General features: G+C 38.1%; 1 protein-coding gene across 4 annotated transcripts in view; it reads left to right on the top strand.

Annotated features, from left to right (window-relative positions):
* Window positions 1-16,936, top strand: part of TNPO1 (transportin 1) — a 90,624-nt gene that overhangs the window by 22,838 nt on the left and 50,850 nt on the right. For 3 of the 4 annotated variants that reach the window (XM_042940790.1, XM_042940803.1, XM_042940798.1), the window contains exon 2: window positions 14,100-14,213. In XM_042940790.1, coding sequence (XP_042796724.1) covers window positions 14,100-14,213 — 114 coding nt within the window. Of the gene's footprint in view, window positions 1-13,843; window positions 13,967-14,099; window positions 14,214-16,936 lie in introns of those variants that run through there. The other variant, XM_042940813.1, reaches the window with a different exon arrangement.

Below are 16,936 nucleotides of genomic sequence, written 5' to 3' on the forward strand. Positions count from 1 at the left end.
TATTTTTATATATACATATCTATATAGATATATATAGATATATACACACACATTTTATGTATGTATATATATATATATAAATATATACACACATTTTATGTGTGTGTATATATCTATATATATATATACATATACACACACACACAGACACACACACACACACACACACACACACACACACACACATAATGTGTATATACAGTTGACCTTTGAGTAGCATGGAGGTTAGTGGTGCTGACCACTGTGCACTCGCAAATCCACGTATAATTTTCGACTCCCTCAAAACTTAGTTATCAATTGCCTGCTGTTGACCAGAAGCCTTACAGATAACATAAAAAGTTGATTCACATATATTTTATATGTTAACATGTGTTACTTTATTCTTACAATAAAGTAAGCTAGAGGAAAGAAAATGTTATTAAGAAAATACACTTACACAGTACTTGTATCAAACAAATTTTTGCATCTAAGTGGACCCATACAGTTCAAACCCAACATGTTGTTCAAGGGTCCAGTATATATCACATTTCCTTTATCCATTTATCTGTTGATGGACACAAATTTATTTCCATGTCTTGACTATTGTAAATAATGCTGCAGTGAATATGAAGGCACAGATAACTCTTCGACATAGTGATTTTATTTCCTTCTGATAAATACCCAGAAGTGGAATTGCTAGATTATATGATAGTTCTATTTTTAAGTTTTTGAGGAGCCTCCATCCTGTTTTTCCATTCCCATCAATATGAGTTCCCTTTTCTCCACATCCTTGCTAGCTCTTGTTATCTCTATTCTTTTTGATAATTGCTATCCTAACAGGTTTGAGGTGTTAATGTTATTGTGGTTTTGGTTTGCATTTGTCTGATGATTAGTGATGTTGGGCATCTTTTCAAGTACCTGTTGGCCATCTGAATATCTTCTTTGGAAAACTGTTTATTCAGGTTCTTTGCCCCCTTTTTTTTTTCCAAATTATTTGGGCTCTTTGCTATTGAGATGTAGGAATTTCTTATATATTTTGGATATTAGCTCCTTATCAGATACATGGTTTGCAAAACTTTCTCCCATTCTGTAGGTTGCCTTTTCATTTTGATGATGGTCTCCTTTGCTGTGCAGAAGCTGTTCAGTTTGATGTAATCCCACTGTTTATTTTTGCTTTTGGTGCTTGAGCTTTTGGTGTCATACCCATGAAATCATTTCCAAGACTAATGCCAAGGGGATTTTTCCCTGTTTTTTTTTTTTTTAGGAGTTTTTTTTGTTTCAGGTCTTAATGTTCAAATCTATGTTTAATCCTTTTCGAGTTAATTTTTGAGTGGTGTAAGGTAGGGGTCCACTTTCATTCTTTTGCATGTAAATATCCAGTTTTCCCAACACAAGAGAAGAGACTGTCTTTGCCCCATTGAGTATTCTTGACCACCTTGTCAAATATTACTTGACTGTACATGCATGAGTTTGTTTCTGGGCTCTCTATTCTGTTCCATAAGTCTGTGTGTCCATTTTTATGCCAGTTCCATACTGTTTTGATTGCTGTAGCTTTTTAGTATACTTCGAAATCAGGAAATATGGTAATTTTAGCTTTGTTCTTTCTTAGGATTGCTTTGGCTATTCAAAGTCTTCCGTGATTCCATATAAATTTTAGGATTCATTTTTCTTTTTCTGTAAAAAAAAAAAATGCCATTAGAATCTTGATAGGGATTACATTATCTTTGGATAACTTTGGGTAGTATAACATTTAAATAATATTAATCCTTCCTACCCATGAACATAGGATATCTTTCCATTTGTTTGTATCTTCTTTAATTTCTTTCATCAGTGTCTTACAGTTTTCTGGTGTACAGATCTTTCACCTCCTTGTTTGAGTTTTTTTCCAATTATTTTATTCTTTTTGATGTTGTATATGGGATTATTTCTTCTTTCACATAATTTAGTGTTACTGTATAGAAATGCAACTGGTTTTTGTATGTTCATTTTGTACCCTGCAACTTTACTAAATTAGTTTTTTTATAGAGTCTGTAGGATTTTCTATGTATAAGGTCATGTCATCTGTGAATAGAGACGTGTCTGTTTTACTTCTTCCACTCTGATTTGGAGGCCTTTTCTTTTTTGTTGCCTGATTGCTTTGGCTAGGACTTCCAGTACTTCGTTGAATAGAAATGGTGAGAATGGGCACCATTATTTTGTTCCCATTTTAGAGGGAAGGTTGTCAGCCTTTCACCACTGAGTGTGATATTACCTATGGGTTTGTCATACTTGGTCTTTAGTATGTTGAGGTATGTTCCTTATATACCAAATATGTTGAGAATTATCATGAATGGAAATAGAATTTTGTTAAATGTTTTCTCCACATCTCTTGAAATCATATGATTTGTATCTTTCATTCTATTAATATGATATATCACATTGATTGATTTGTGTATGTTGAATTGTTCTTGCATCCCAGAGACTAAACCCACTTGATCAAGGTGTATGATTTTTTTAATATGCTGTTGAATTCATTGTGTCAGTGATTTATTGAGAATGTTGCATTTATATTAATGGCCTGTAGTTTTCTTCTAGTGTCCTTATGTGACTTCACTATCAGAGAAATGCCTTATTAAATGAGTTTGGACGTGTTCCCCTCTCTTCAGTTTTTTGTAAGAGTTTGAGAAGAATTGATGTTAATTTTTCTTTAAATGTTTGGTAGAATTCACTAGTGAAACCATCTGGTCCTAAGCTTTTCTTTATTGGGATTTAACTTGATTCAGGCTCCTTATTATTATTGGTCTCTTCAGATTTTCTTTCTTCATGATTCAATTTTGGTAGGTTTTATGTTTCTAAGAATTTATCCATTTCTTCTAGGTTGTCCAATTTGTTGGCGTATAATTGTTCATAGTAGTCTTTTATGATCTGTTGTATTTCTGTAGTATCAGTTGTAATAGCTCCTCTTTGATTTATAATTTATTTGGTTCCTGTCTTTTTTTTCTTGGTCTAGTTAAGGGTTTGTCAATTTTACCTTTCCATAGAATCAACTCTTAGTTTTGTTGATCTTTTCTATTGTTTTCTTAATCTGTATTCCATTTATTTCTACGCTACTCTTTATTATTCTTTCCTTCCTTTTTCTAACTTTGGTCTACTTTGTTCTTCTCTTTGTAGTTCCTTCAAGTGTAAAGTTACGTTGTTTGGTATATTTCTTTTTTGAGATATATATTTGCCTATGTCTAAACTTTCCTTTTAGAACTGCTTTTGCTGCATTTTCTAATGTTTGGTATGTTGGATTTCCCTTTTCATTTGTCTTAAGATATTTTTTATTTCTCTTTTGCTTCTTTGATCCATTGGTTGTTCAGAAGTGTGTTGTTTAATTTCCATGTACTTGTGAATTTTCCATCTTTCTTCCTGTTACTGATTTCTAATTTCACCATTGTGATCAGAAAAGATACCTGATATAATTTCTATTTCAAATTTATTGAAACTGTTTCATTGTCTAACATATGATCTACTGTAGAAAGTGTTATATGTGCTTTTGAGAAGAATATGTATTCTGCCTCTGTTGGATGGAATGTTTGTTAGGTCCATTTGCTTTATAGTGTTGTTCAAGTCCACTGCTTCCTTATTGATTTTCTGTCTGGATGATCTATCCATTGTTGAGAGTGGGATATTACAATCCCCAACTATTATTGTATTGCTGTTTACTTCTCCTTTTAGTTCTGTTAATATTTACATTATATAGGTGCTTTGATAGTGGATGCATAAATATTTACAATTAATGTATAAACTCTTGATTGACTTTTTTATATTACCATAATGAAGTTATTTGTTTAGAGCATTTTTAGTTTAAAATCTGTTGTGTTGGGGTGCCTAGGTGGCTCATTCGGTTAAGCATCCAACTCTTGGTTTTGGCTCAGGTCATGATCCCACGGTTCCAGGAGTTTGAGCCCTGTATCGGGCTCTGCTGATGCCTGCTTGGGATTCTCATTCTCTGCCTCCCTCCCTCTCTTTTTCTGTCTCTCTCAAAATAAAGATATAAACCTTAAAAAAATAAAAATTAAGAAATAAAATCTATTGTGTCTAAGTACTGCTGCCCTGCTTTATTTTGGTTACCATTTGCTTGAAACACCTTTTTCTATCTCTTCAGTCTCTGTATGTGTGTGTTCTTAAAGCTAAAATAAATCTGTTGTATGCAGCATACTGTTGGATCTTGTTTTTTTAATACATTCTCCCATTTTTTTTGTCTTTTGATTAGAGAATGTAATCCATTTAAAGTAATTACTGATAGGTAAGGACATATTGCTGTCATTTTGATAATTGTTTTTTGACTGGTTTGTAGAGTCTTTGTTTCTTCCTATCTTCTTATGTGAGCTGATGACTTTTTGTAGTAGTATGCTTTAATTCCTTTTTCATAATCTCAGATTTTTCCTCTGTGGTGACCATGAGGCTTACATACAATATCTTATATTTATAACATCCTATTTTAAGCTGATGAAAATGATGTGACCAGAAATTAAGCATATGGGAAATATTACTGCTATCAGTCTTTTATTTGATTACAAATAAAAAGTTTAGGGGCACTTGGGTGGCTTAGTCAGTTAAACGTCTAACTTTGGCTCAGGTCATGATCTCACAGTTTTTGAGTTCAAGCCCGTGTTGGGCTCTGCACCGACAGCTCAGAGCCTCGAGGCAGCTTCGGATTCTGTGTCTCCCTCTCTCTCTCTGCCCCTCCCCTGCTTGTGCGCTCTCTCTCTCTCAAAAATAATAAACCTTTTTTTTTTTTTAATGTTTATTTATTTTTGAGACAGAGAGAGACAGAGAGAGACAGAGCATGAATGGGGGAGGGTCAGAGAGAGAGGGAGACACAGAATCGGAAGCAGGCTCCAGGCTCTGAGCTGTCAGCACAGAGCCCGACGCGGGGCTCGAACTCACGGACCATGAGATCATGACCTGAGCCGAAGTCGGACGCTTAACCGACCAAGCCACCCAGGCGCCCCCTTTTTTTTTTTTTTAATAAAAAGTTTAAACCCTCTGGGCCACCTGGCTTGCTCAGTTGGAAGAGTATGCGACTCTTGATCTCAGGATCATGAGCTCGAGCCCCATGTTGGGTGTAGAGATTACTTAATTAAATAAAACTTGAAAGAAAGAAAGAAAAGTTTAAACCCTGAAAAGGAAGGTGCAGTTATCACACTTGCACTGAAGAAAGTAAACACTAATCAAGAGAGTTGTTGAATTTTGGTGATGCTTAAAATAGAGAGGAGAAGAGAAATCTACCCAGGAATTGTGTTAATGGTTAGTCACATACTCTTGAAAGTAGCAGAAAGAGAATAATATGACAGACAGCATGGTTCAGTGCACAGGCTCTGGAGTCAGGTACATCTGGGCTTGGGTCCTGCCTTTGTTCATTGTGACCTCTGTGACCTCAAACACTTGATTTAAGCCTGTTCTTCTTCTGTAAAATGGAGATGATAATAGTCCCTATTCATGAAATTAAATGAGATCATGCATTTAAGGCACTTAGTAAATAACTGGCATATAGAAGTGCTCCATAAATGATAACAGGGTTGCTGTTATTGCTAGGCACAGTACAGATTTTGAAAATACACAGATTTGGTTTTGAGTGCCTATATCTGCCACATATTGGCCAGGCAAGTACTTAACCTCTCCCAACCTCGGTTAATATAAAATGGAGTTAGTATCTACCTCATAGTGCTGCTGTGCATATTAAATGAGCAGAAGTATATAGGAAGTACCTAGTTGTAGATTGGATTGGGTTTTGGGATCAAGTTTTCCTTATTACCACCTGCTTACTGTGATACTAGACTTTTTTTTTTTAATATTTGTAAACTTTAGCATTTGAGTCAGATGTCTAGTCGTCTTTAAAGGTCTTCTTGAGGGGCGCCTGGGTGGCTCAGTTGTTTGAGCATTCAACTTTGGCTCGGGTCATGATCTCACGGTTCATGGGTTTGAGCCCCGTGTAGGGCTCTGTGCTGACAGCTCAGAGCCTGGAGCCTGCTTCAGAATCTGTGCCTCCCTCCCTCTCTCTCTCTCTGCCCCTCCCCTGCTTGCGTGTGCTCGCTTGCTCATGCGCATGTGCGCGCTCTCTCTCTCTCTCTCTCTCTCTCTCTCTCTCAAATGTAAATTAACATTTAAAAAAATGAATAAAGGTCTTGAAAGGGCACTCTAAGAATATATTTAAGTTTTCCTTAGTGCCCAGTTTCCATTGTCCTTTGTTATTTCTTACTAATCTTTTCAGTTTTTAGATGACAATACTTTGTGCTTGAGGATTATAATTTTAACTTGTTTTTTTTAAAGATTTTTTTCTGGTTTATTTTTAAGAGAGAGAGAGAGAGAGAACACAACCAGGGGAGGGGCAGAGAGAGAGACAGAATCTGAAGCAGGCTCCAGGCTCTGAGCTGTCAGCACACAGCCTGACATGGGGCTCAAACTCACTAACCATGAGATTATGACCTGAGCCGAAGTTGGACACTTAATCGACTGAGCCACCAGGTGCCCCAATATAATTTTCCCTTCTTAGCATAATTCTTCAGAGTGGTAAACTAGATCATTCACCCTAATCAATCAATCAAGGATGATTTAAAACCAGCTCAATGCCTTCCACCTTGTAACAGCAGAGGGTCCATAAGCTGTGGTCCCTACCCTTCCATCTGTTTGAGCTCCTTTCTAGTAGCTTGGGCTGAACAGTTGGGTTTTGCTTTTTCCGCTTTTCTTTCTTGAGACTTAATCTCTGATTACTTTATAAATCTCTTAAAGGACTTTCTAGTTTCACTGATAGCTATAATTTAACAAGCCTGTTGACATTTTGATTCTTTGACATTAAAAGGCTTCATTTTTTAAGTTATTATTAATCGACTGCCTTTAGACTTTGTCTTTTTTCCTTTCATACCTGAGCTTTGATTCAATTTCTCATAAAAGTTTTATTAAGTAACTTTAAAAGAAATAGGAGGATCTTTTTCGCCTTTTGGATTATCTCTGATTTTTTTCTTCCTTGTTCATCCTAGCATCTTTTTGTAAAAAGCCAGTGTAAGAGACATTTTCTTTGGAAGTCTACAAATCTGATTCACATTCAGCAAATAACTTAAGCTGTATTTTGTTTTATTTGTTGGTCAAATGAAGATAATACTTGCCAACTAGTTCCTGTAAAGGGATGTTCTAAAGATTAGATTTAGGATGTTTTGAACTCACGTACTCAGTGCTATTGAAATATCTCATTTTTATTATATGTTCGTAATATACATACTGCTATATTTACTGTTTTATTTATTTTACAATAGTGAAATAGGTTTTTTTAAATTTGTTTTGAGTGAGAGAGTGTGGGGGAGAGGGGGAGAGGGAGGGAGAAAGAATCCCAAGCAGTTTCCATGCTGTCATTGTGGAGCTCATCATAGGGTTCGATCCCACGAGCTATGAGATCATGACCTGAGCCAAAACCAAGAGTCAGATGCCTAACAGACTGATTAACCCAGGTGTCCCAGTGAAATGTGATTTAAAATTTTGTCTTTTACCTCACTACAAAGGTATCAAATACTTGTCATTCTTTTAGAATACAAATGGTTCTATTTATGGTTAGTTTCCTAGTTTACAGAAATTGATGGGTTTTTTTAGAAAGACAGTAATATCAGGTGCTTAGAGACTGGACTCTAGAGCTAGATTAGTTGGGTTTGAATGAGGGATTCATTTATTATGTAAGTAACCTTGGGCAAGTAACTTCTGTGTGCCTCAATTTACTGATCTGCAAAATATAGGTAATATTAATACATGATAAAGTTCTGAGGAATAAATTAGTTGGCATATGTAAGTGCTTAGGGCACTGCCTAGTACTCAAAAACATTAGCTGTTGCTATTATTGACAAAATAATAGATGTATTTATGCCTTTACTATTTAGCCAGATTTTTTGGTAGTATTTTTGGTAGTGAAATATGGCAGACTTTCCCTAACAAACTGGAACTCCATTTTAAATGCAGATTGGACAGTTAGGTCTTCTGTGGCTCCTGCCCCTTCCAGGGATTTCCCACATAGCAGTCTGATGGGTTTTATACATAAGTTATTTTTGGTCTGAAAATATTATGCTTACTGTGAAAATAAACAATCCTGAACAGCAGAAGATTAACCTCTCCTTCCTCATTTCTACTTCCTAGGAAGAGTAATTATTTTCCATATTTTTATTTGGTTTTGCCATCTATTAATTTATAACCCCCCTCACAAGCTCTCTATTAGCTTCAGGATGAATTCCAACTCTTACCTTGGTCTGTGAGGTCCTCCTAGCCCCTGCCCTCCTCTCATTTTTACTTTTTGGTAATTCCTGTTAGATTCTCAGGTAAAAAGTCACTTCCTCAAGGAGGTTCAGCTTAATGTCCCCACAGCCCCTATACTTTCTCTACCATAGTGCTGTCCGGTGAGGCGAGGGGGAGGGGTCCTAGAATTTGGGAGGGGCTTTTGGTATTTAGTGGGTAGGGCAGAGAGATTTTAGATGTTCATCATTAAGAATTGTCTTAAACCCTGAACGACTTTTGAATGCTCCACTACATAGTCACATAGGGGAAAAAAATACCAGCCTAAAACCTCATATAATTTTACATATGCACGTGGAATTTTTTGCAGGATTTTAATTAAATATTGAGGTTTCTGGGAATAAAACTTTTATTACTGAAGGAAGAGTATACCTTGTTTTGTTTGGAATTGTTCACTATTTGGGGAAATCATGTCAATGTTAGCAACATTTACCACATTCATAGTAATTCATCATGTCGGTGGAAACATCTGGCTACTCAGTAAATATTTTTTTGAATGTAATTGAAATTAGGAGGAAAAAAAGCTCTGAACCAAAGGGGGGTAAAGCGCTTTTCTCTTTCCTGGCAGAATATATTTGTGTTCCTCTCTCTTCCTATTGTACTTTATTCATATGCTGCATTCATAGACCACACATCTGTCTCTCTCACTAAATGAGAGCGTGGGGGAGCAAGAACAATATTTTACTTACTTTTGAATCTTCATTGCTCATTGAGCACATGGTAGTTACTCACCTTAATATTCAGTTGAATTAATGGCAACAGCAATAGTATTTGTTCAACAAATATTTATTGACTCAGACTCTTCTGGGCAAAGAGGGCAAAAACACGCTGTCCCTCTTCTCAAGGAACACATGATCTATTGCTAAGACAGCCCTGGAAATAATTATAATATGATAGTTTCTGAAATGGAAATAGCTATAAACTTTGGATCTCTAATGAAAAAAACCACTTAAGTCTTGTTCGGGAGGTCCTAGAATAATATCATGGAAGAGAAATAGTATCCAGTATCAAGCATAGTGCCAAGGAAGACGCTCAGTAGATATTTAGGAATTGAATAGTTGAGCATAGCTCTGAAGAATGAGAAGGAGTTTGCCAAATGGCCAAATGTAAAGAGGACGTTCCAGTCAGGAAATCCCTATTCAAAGGCTCAGAGGTATGAGAGGCTCAGTTGGTGTTGGTGGAGCGTAAAGTTTGAGGTTAAGTCATAAGAGATAAAGCTGTCTGTAGAGGTGATGGACCAGATCATGAAACCAGATCCATTCAAAAGAAGTTAGATTTTATCTTGCAGGCAGTAGAACACCTTTGGTGTGACAATTAAAACTGCTATATTTCAAATCATACCATATGCCAGGCAGGTACATACAGTCCTATCACAGAGTTGATATATTCTCATTTTAGAGTTGACAAACTAAAGCTCAGAGAGATTAATTAACTTGTCCAGGTTTTTACAGCTACTAAATGGAAGAACTAGGATTTAAACTTAGGTTGGTTGAGTCCAGACTTCCCATCTGCTTTTTAAACTATAGTTTACAGCCCCTCCAGCAGAGAAGAAACTAGATTTATTATTACTTTTTTCAACCAGTCTCTTTACCTCGCATGATTCTCAACTCTAGCAAATTCAAAATTTTTTTAAAAATTCTTTTATGTTTATTTAGTTTTTGAGAGAGACAGAGCACGAGTGGTGGAGGGGCAGAGAGAGGGGGAGACACAGAATCGGAAACAGGGTCCAGGCTCTGAGCTGTCAGCACAGAGCCCGACACAGGGCTTGAACTCAAAGACAGAAGACCATGACCTGAGCTGATGTCGGATGCTCAACTGACTGAGCCACCCAGGCACCCTGCAAATTCAAAATTTTTATGTACATTTAAGTTCTTAACAGTTTGGGACTCTTTGGTTTTCTGAAGACCCCAAATAGTATCTTACAGTAACTTAGTATTCTTAGTAACTTTGTATTCTGGTCCAGCTTCTGTCTAGCTAGTTCAGATAACTGTCTTGGCTAATGAAATGCCTTTGGTTGGGGGTGGGGGGGGCGGTTTCACCATGGAATGTTGTGGACTAATCAGCATGATTTGCATACTCTAAAAGAGAAACATTTGAAGTATTACTTCCCTTTTTTGAAACAGTTATATCCCAGTCTTCAACATGCAAATAGAATAGTAATTACTTCAGGAAAATCCAGTGTTCATCTTGATATTGTTTATTACAGATGTAGTTTACTATTTAAATAAATGATTTCTGCCTCAGAATTCTGGTGTCCTTGGTTAGCTTAAAGTACTTTAGACGTTACCTAAATAACCCTGCGATCCCTCTGGCTACCCTAGCAGAAGACTCTTGCTAATTTTAACGTTTATTTATTCTTGAGACAGAGAGAGACAGAGCATGAACGGGGGAGGGTCAGAGAGAGGGAGACACAGAATCTGAAACAGGCTCCAGGCTCTGAGCTGTCAGCACAGAGCCCGACGCGGGGCTCGAACTCTTGGACCGTGAGATCATGACCTGAGCCGAAGTCTCATGGACTGTGAGATCATGACCTGAGCCGAAGTCTGCCGCTCAACCGACTGAGCCACCCAGGCGCCCCAGACTCTTGCTAATTTTAATGGCTATTAAAATGTGTAAGTTCTGCAGATACAGGTGGTGATTGTTGCACAACAATGAGAATGTACTTATTGCCATTAAACTGTATATTTAAAATGGTTAAAACACCACATTTTATGTTACATGTTTATTTTACCACAGTAACAAAAATGTGGTATAGAAGTTCAAAATACTTGTTTCCAATAATTTGATTAAGTTGTGAGGGAACAGTTTCTCTTCATTATACCTATCCCATCCTCATGGGTGGATCAAATTAAATGTTTTAAATACTAAACTGTTTGAGAAGAAAAAGAATTCTACTTATTTGGGTGCAGGAATAAAGATGGAAGCATGATAATGATCTTATGGGGGCTCTTATCCTCAGGATGGATGTAATGAAGATGCCTTTCCAACCTGGCTGCTATTGGCCCTGACTTCACTTTATTCAAAAGGGCAGCTAGGGAGTTAAGTAGGCTATCCAAATGTCACTTCCACTGGTGAGATGTGCATGGTTACAGCTCCCATTTATAACTGAAGTCCAAATTTTTAGGTTCCCTCCCTTTAACTTTCCCCTGCCCCCTACCCTAATATTAGTAGCAATTAAGTTTTCACCCATTAGATTCACAAAAATGAAAAGAATGTGCTGGTGGAGATGTGGGAAACATTCGTATGCTTTGTGAGTGTGAATTGCATAACTGTTTTTAGAAAGTAATGTGGTAATAACTGTTAGAAATTTTTAAATGCGCATACTTTTGGCCTAATAATCCCACTGGGGTGCCACTACTGTGTAGAGACATTAATACAAGAATGTTTTTTTGTGTGTTCAAAAAAAAAAAGCATCAGCATCCTGGAAGCCAATCAAGAAGTGGTTGAACAAATTATGATCTATTCATTCTAAATACCTATGTGCATCTATTAAAAAGTGCTTTAAATATATATATATATAGGCCTGGAATGATGGTATATTATGTGTTTAAAAGTTGTAGCATTAATAAAGTGTAGTATGTAGTATGCTTTTAAAACAAAACCAGAATGATGGGAGCGCCTGGGTGGCTCAGTGGGTTAAGCTTCCGATTTCTGCTCATGTCATGATCTCCCAGTCCGTGAGTTCAAGCCCTGCATCCAGCTCTGTGCTGACAGCTCAGAACCTGGAGCCTACTTTGGATTCTGTGTCCCCGTCTCTCTCTGCCCCTCCCCTGCTCTCACTCTGTCTTTCTCTCTCAAAAATAAATAAATGTTAAAAAAAATTAAAAAACAAAACCAGAACTATATGCATGTTTGAGAATACAGAAAGGTGTAGCAGGATTAATATCATACTTAATACTGATTCTGTCGTGGACATAAGCTTGGAGGTAGGATTGAACTAACTTTATGTGTACAACCATATTGTTTGATTTCTTGTCATTTTTGTAATTGTTAACAAGTTTCTGAAGTAAAAAGAAGAGGGAAGGAGAGATTTGTATGATAGAAATTATAATAGGAATTACTTTGGATGACTTGGGATGGGTACAATGGAAACCTTGGTACTGGTAATGATCATAATGTATTTTGATGTGAGCATTGGTTACACAGGCGTCTTCAGTTTGTAAAACTCCCATTTAGTTGTATGCCTATGATTTGTACAGGTTATGTGTATTTGAAAGTGTATTAAAATTGTGGCACAGCAATACAAGGGAGTACTATCATGTTTTTAAAAAATACTTTCAATAAATATTTAATATATGAAGTTGGGCAAGAAACAGCAATCCCATTATAAAATATAAAGTACATATAAGCACACAGAATAAAGACTGGAATAAAAACATTATAATATTAATAGATATGTTTAGATGATCGTTGTGGGGGGGGGGGGTTGTTTTAAGTAAGAACAGTTTTTTGCATTGAGTCATTTAGGAAGTCCATAGGAGATGGTGAGCAAGCCACATTACAGGATATTAACCAGAAAATAAGGGTGAAGGGGAGAGGAAAGGTTTAAAAAGAAAGGAAAAAAAGGAAGAAGGAAAGAAAAACAGTGCTAACTAGAGACCTACAGTAAGGTCAGGTAATTTTAACCCCTACTAGGGAGGGAGTAATTTCAGTTGTCAACCATCATGTAGTAGTAAAGCCTTATGAAAAATTCAGCATACTCAGTTTGATTTTTACAAATAATTTATGCTTGATACTTTTTTGTTTTTGTCTAAGCATTTAGTTTTAATGAAACTGTGTCACTGATATAATAGTTTCAACTGATTGTAGCAAATGCAACTCTTAGTAGCTTAAGAAACCTATACTCTGCCCAGTCTTTGCTAATTAACTGTGGTAATTTTGCCCAGACCTTTTTGATCCCTAATTGGCACATGGGGTCAAATATACGTCCCCAGGTTGGCTAGAGAATCAAATGAGAAAATGTATGTGAGAACACTTTAATAGAATTAAACACCATCCACTTATAAAATTACGTTACTTGTCTTGTTTTTCCTTCATCCCAACCAAAGCCCTTAGTTGTGAAATGTGGTTATTTGAGATGTAATTTATTTCAGTTAAGAGTTCAAAAGTTTAAGTTTATAAAAGAATGCAGTTTTTTCAATCACGTGCAAATGTAAATGCAGTATTTGGTGTTTATCAAGATGTGGGTTGTGATTGCAATACATTTTTAATATTTTAGACTAAATATTAGTGCCAGTTATATCGAGTTGAAATGTAAGCATTTTTATTTTTTCTAAGTATTGTTGAATTGTCGGGGGAATTACCAGGCTTTTCCCTCTATTTCAGTCATTTTCCATTATTCACCATGTTAATTTAAAATAACTAATACCCCATATCAGATCTCTTCAGGTGTTTCTCCGGGGTTTTGATAAGGACTCGACTTCTGATTAGTCCTTAAATCAGTAATAAACTGTACGGAACTCTAGTTAGGTTGGGTTGGAGAAAAATGCGTGGCACTAGGACCCAGGGGGCTCCCGTGAGCGGATCTAGGGGCCAGATTGCAAATTCGCGGTGACTCAGTCTGGTCGGCTCCTTGCGCTCGGCGGCCGCGGCGGCAGCAGCAGCAGCACCAGCAGACGTTGGCGGCCGAGCTGCTAGGATCAGTTCCCCCGGGTTTCGCCGTCCGAGACTTCTTTCGGGGCACCCCAAGCAGGTCCGAGGCGTGTGGGGAGCAGAGGGGTCGTTCTGGCGGGGAAAAGGGGGTTGCTCGGCGCGGGAAGCCCTCGGGCCTGTGCACGGGGAGTAACATTTGCTCCGTCTCTTCCTGTGTCTGGCTTTATTTGCAGCAAACCAAGATGGAGTATGAGTGGAAACCTGACGAGCAAGGGCTTCAGCAAATCCTGCAGCTGCTGAAGGAGTCCCAATCCCCAGACACCACCATCCAGAGAACCGTGCAACAAGTATCCTTTCCGAGGCCTTGCCGACGCCCGCGCAGCTCGCCCCGCGCGGGGCCCGCTCCCGGCGGCCGGGTGGCTCCCGCCGCCCCTCCCCCTCCTCCCGCTCCCCGGATCCCTCCGCCCTCCGTCCGCCTGCCCGCCCGCGGGGAGAGGCCCGTCCGCCGCCGCAGCTCTTGCCCGGCGCCTCGCGCACGCGGCCCTCGAGCCCGGGTCCGGGGTGTTGCCGCGGCCGCCGGCTTCCGGCCCGCGGGAGGCGGGGGCTCCCGGCCGCCGCCCGCGATCGCTGCATGTGCGCCCGCCCGGCCGCCACGTCCCCGCCCGCCCACCGCTGACCTGCCCATGGGGCGGAGAGCGGCGCAGGCGGGCGAGGCCCGGGTGCGTTGCAGACCCCGGCCCCCCGGCTCCACACAATGCGCCCCGCGCCGAGGGGGCAGCGGGTCGGGCGAGAGTCCGGGTGGAGTACTCTGCGTGCCAGACGGGACTCGCCGGCCGAGCGTCTTACCAGAAATGGGGTGGAGCTGGCGCGGGGTTTAAACTGCCGCCGCATTGGGCCTGGGTTTTTTTCAGGGCCCTTGCCCTAAAAGTGCTGGAGACCTACAAGTAGGGGGTCCCAGGCCTCACCCCAGGGCTGCTCGTGCTCACACCTGTTGCAGGCTTCCTGGCTCCCGAGTGAAATAGTCTCTGTGGCTCAAAAGGTTGACTGCTCAGGTACCCAGTGTTTAAGGAGTTTGCTGGGGTAGCGGTCATGTTGCTGTGATTTTAGAGACCGAAAAGGTTAAAAGCAGCAGCAAAACCTCTGTTGTGTTTTCTATGGTGTCCTGAACTGTGGACAAATAAATATCGGATCATTGGATCCGATAAAGGAGACAAATTTACTCACCCAGTCATAAATAACCTTATCCCTGTTGAGACCAAAGAAGTGAATTCTTTAAACAATTTAAGTCTGCTTTTTTGCAGAAAATCTCTTGATTTTTATTGTTAGTCAACAGCAAAACTAGAATTTGGTAAGTAAGCCCTTTAGGGCTTAAACATAATACACTTGTAAACATGAAATTACATACAATTCCATGAGAAATTCTGTTAAATAAGTGTCGAAGAAGTACTGCATTGCTGTAACTTAAAACCTTTAATAGAGGAGGAAGCACGTAGCTTCTTGGTTAATATAATACTGCTCATTTAAAACCGAAGGGGATAGTGCCAGTACCAAGGGAAGGGTAGAGTTTTGGGGTGTGTGGGTGCTTGTATCTGAAACCCTGTGGTGGCCCAGTCTTAATTTGTGTTGTTATAGCTGTAGGAATGATAGAAGTTGATATTTATTGAATTAATTACGGATATTGTATGACACAGTTATTTCTTAAGGGAGCCAAAGCCATAACCACCTTGTAATTTTTTTCTGTAGCACTATAGATTCCTGTTTTGGTACTTATTTATTAAATACCTTTTATATGCCTGGAACTGTGCTTGGGCTAACCATCAAATTTATAGTTTATTCTGGGTGCCTGGAGCATAGTATGCCTTCTGCAAAAGAAACAAGTTAAATTTCAGTAAGCGAATAGTATTTAAAAATACGTATTGCTTTATATTTTCTAAGTGCCTAATGATGGATGATCTTGTTCCTTTGTGACCTTAGGAAAGCATTTATTTCATTGTTATTTTTGTATAGGCCTAATTACCTCTTGCAAGACCATTAATAAAATTTGGATAGAAAGCTCAAGTAAATTTGGATAGATAGCTCAAGTAAATTTTAGCAGGAAATATTTATGAAAAATTACGACATCAGTATGCTAGTCTTTGCCATTGACTAAAGAAAAACCATTGGTTTTTTTCTTGGTCTAAGAAAGTAGACTTTGGAAATTTTGTAGAGAATGCTTTTGCTAGTTAATCTGACCACTACCTATTGAGGGTATTCTAGTATGTAGTAAATAGCTAATACGGTGTACCTAGAGTTTGTATCAGGGATTTAATTTAAAAATAAATTTAGGTCTGCTGAATAAAAACATTTGAATATTACTGTCTAAGAAAACAATTAGTGTTAAAAAAAATTAGAGGTTAAGAGAGCATGAAGAAAGATATAATAGAGTATCGTGTCAGTGTTGACTGCCAACAGAATGAAATACCTGCAAATTTATGTCACTAGAAATGTTAGATCTTGGGGAGGGGGCACAATTGTGGAACTGTTGCATTTCAGTAATTTCATACTGACCTTACATAATAAGATTTGATAACAGACTTGTGTGTAAGTGGCATTTTATATTCAGTAGAATGAGTCTAGTAAATGAGTCTAGTAAAAGCATTTTTGATTTCTAAGTTGAAAAGCCATTTTATAAAGTTCTGTCAATGATCTTTAAAGACCTGTTTTCATTTCTTTGCGATGCTTTTCATTTTTGTCATTATTTCTATACGTAAATACCTTTCTGGTTAAGGTTTTTAAAGTTCAAATAAAACAATTCTCTTTTGAAATTTTTTTTTTGCTATGTTGAGCATATACCCTGTTCAGAACTTGGCTTATGTTGTATTGAATATAATTGATGTAAAGTATTAAGTTTAATGTTTCAGCCATAAAGCACCAAAGAGATTTAACATAACCATTAGTGCATTCTTGGGATAGTGTATTGATGGTTTTAGTAAGAAAATTTTACTTTCTAAGAAAATGCAATGTTTAAAATATCACAAACGGGATTCCTTATTTTAGATCGAAAATGCTTAATTTCTTCCTTCGATACATT

Source organism: Panthera leo, chromosome A1 (genome assembly GCF_018350215.1).
Source record: "Panthera leo isolate Ple1 chromosome A1, P.leo_Ple1_pat1.1, whole genome shotgun sequence".
In the NCBI taxonomy this organism is placed as follows: domain Eukaryota; kingdom Metazoa; phylum Chordata; class Mammalia; order Carnivora; family Felidae; genus Panthera; species Panthera leo.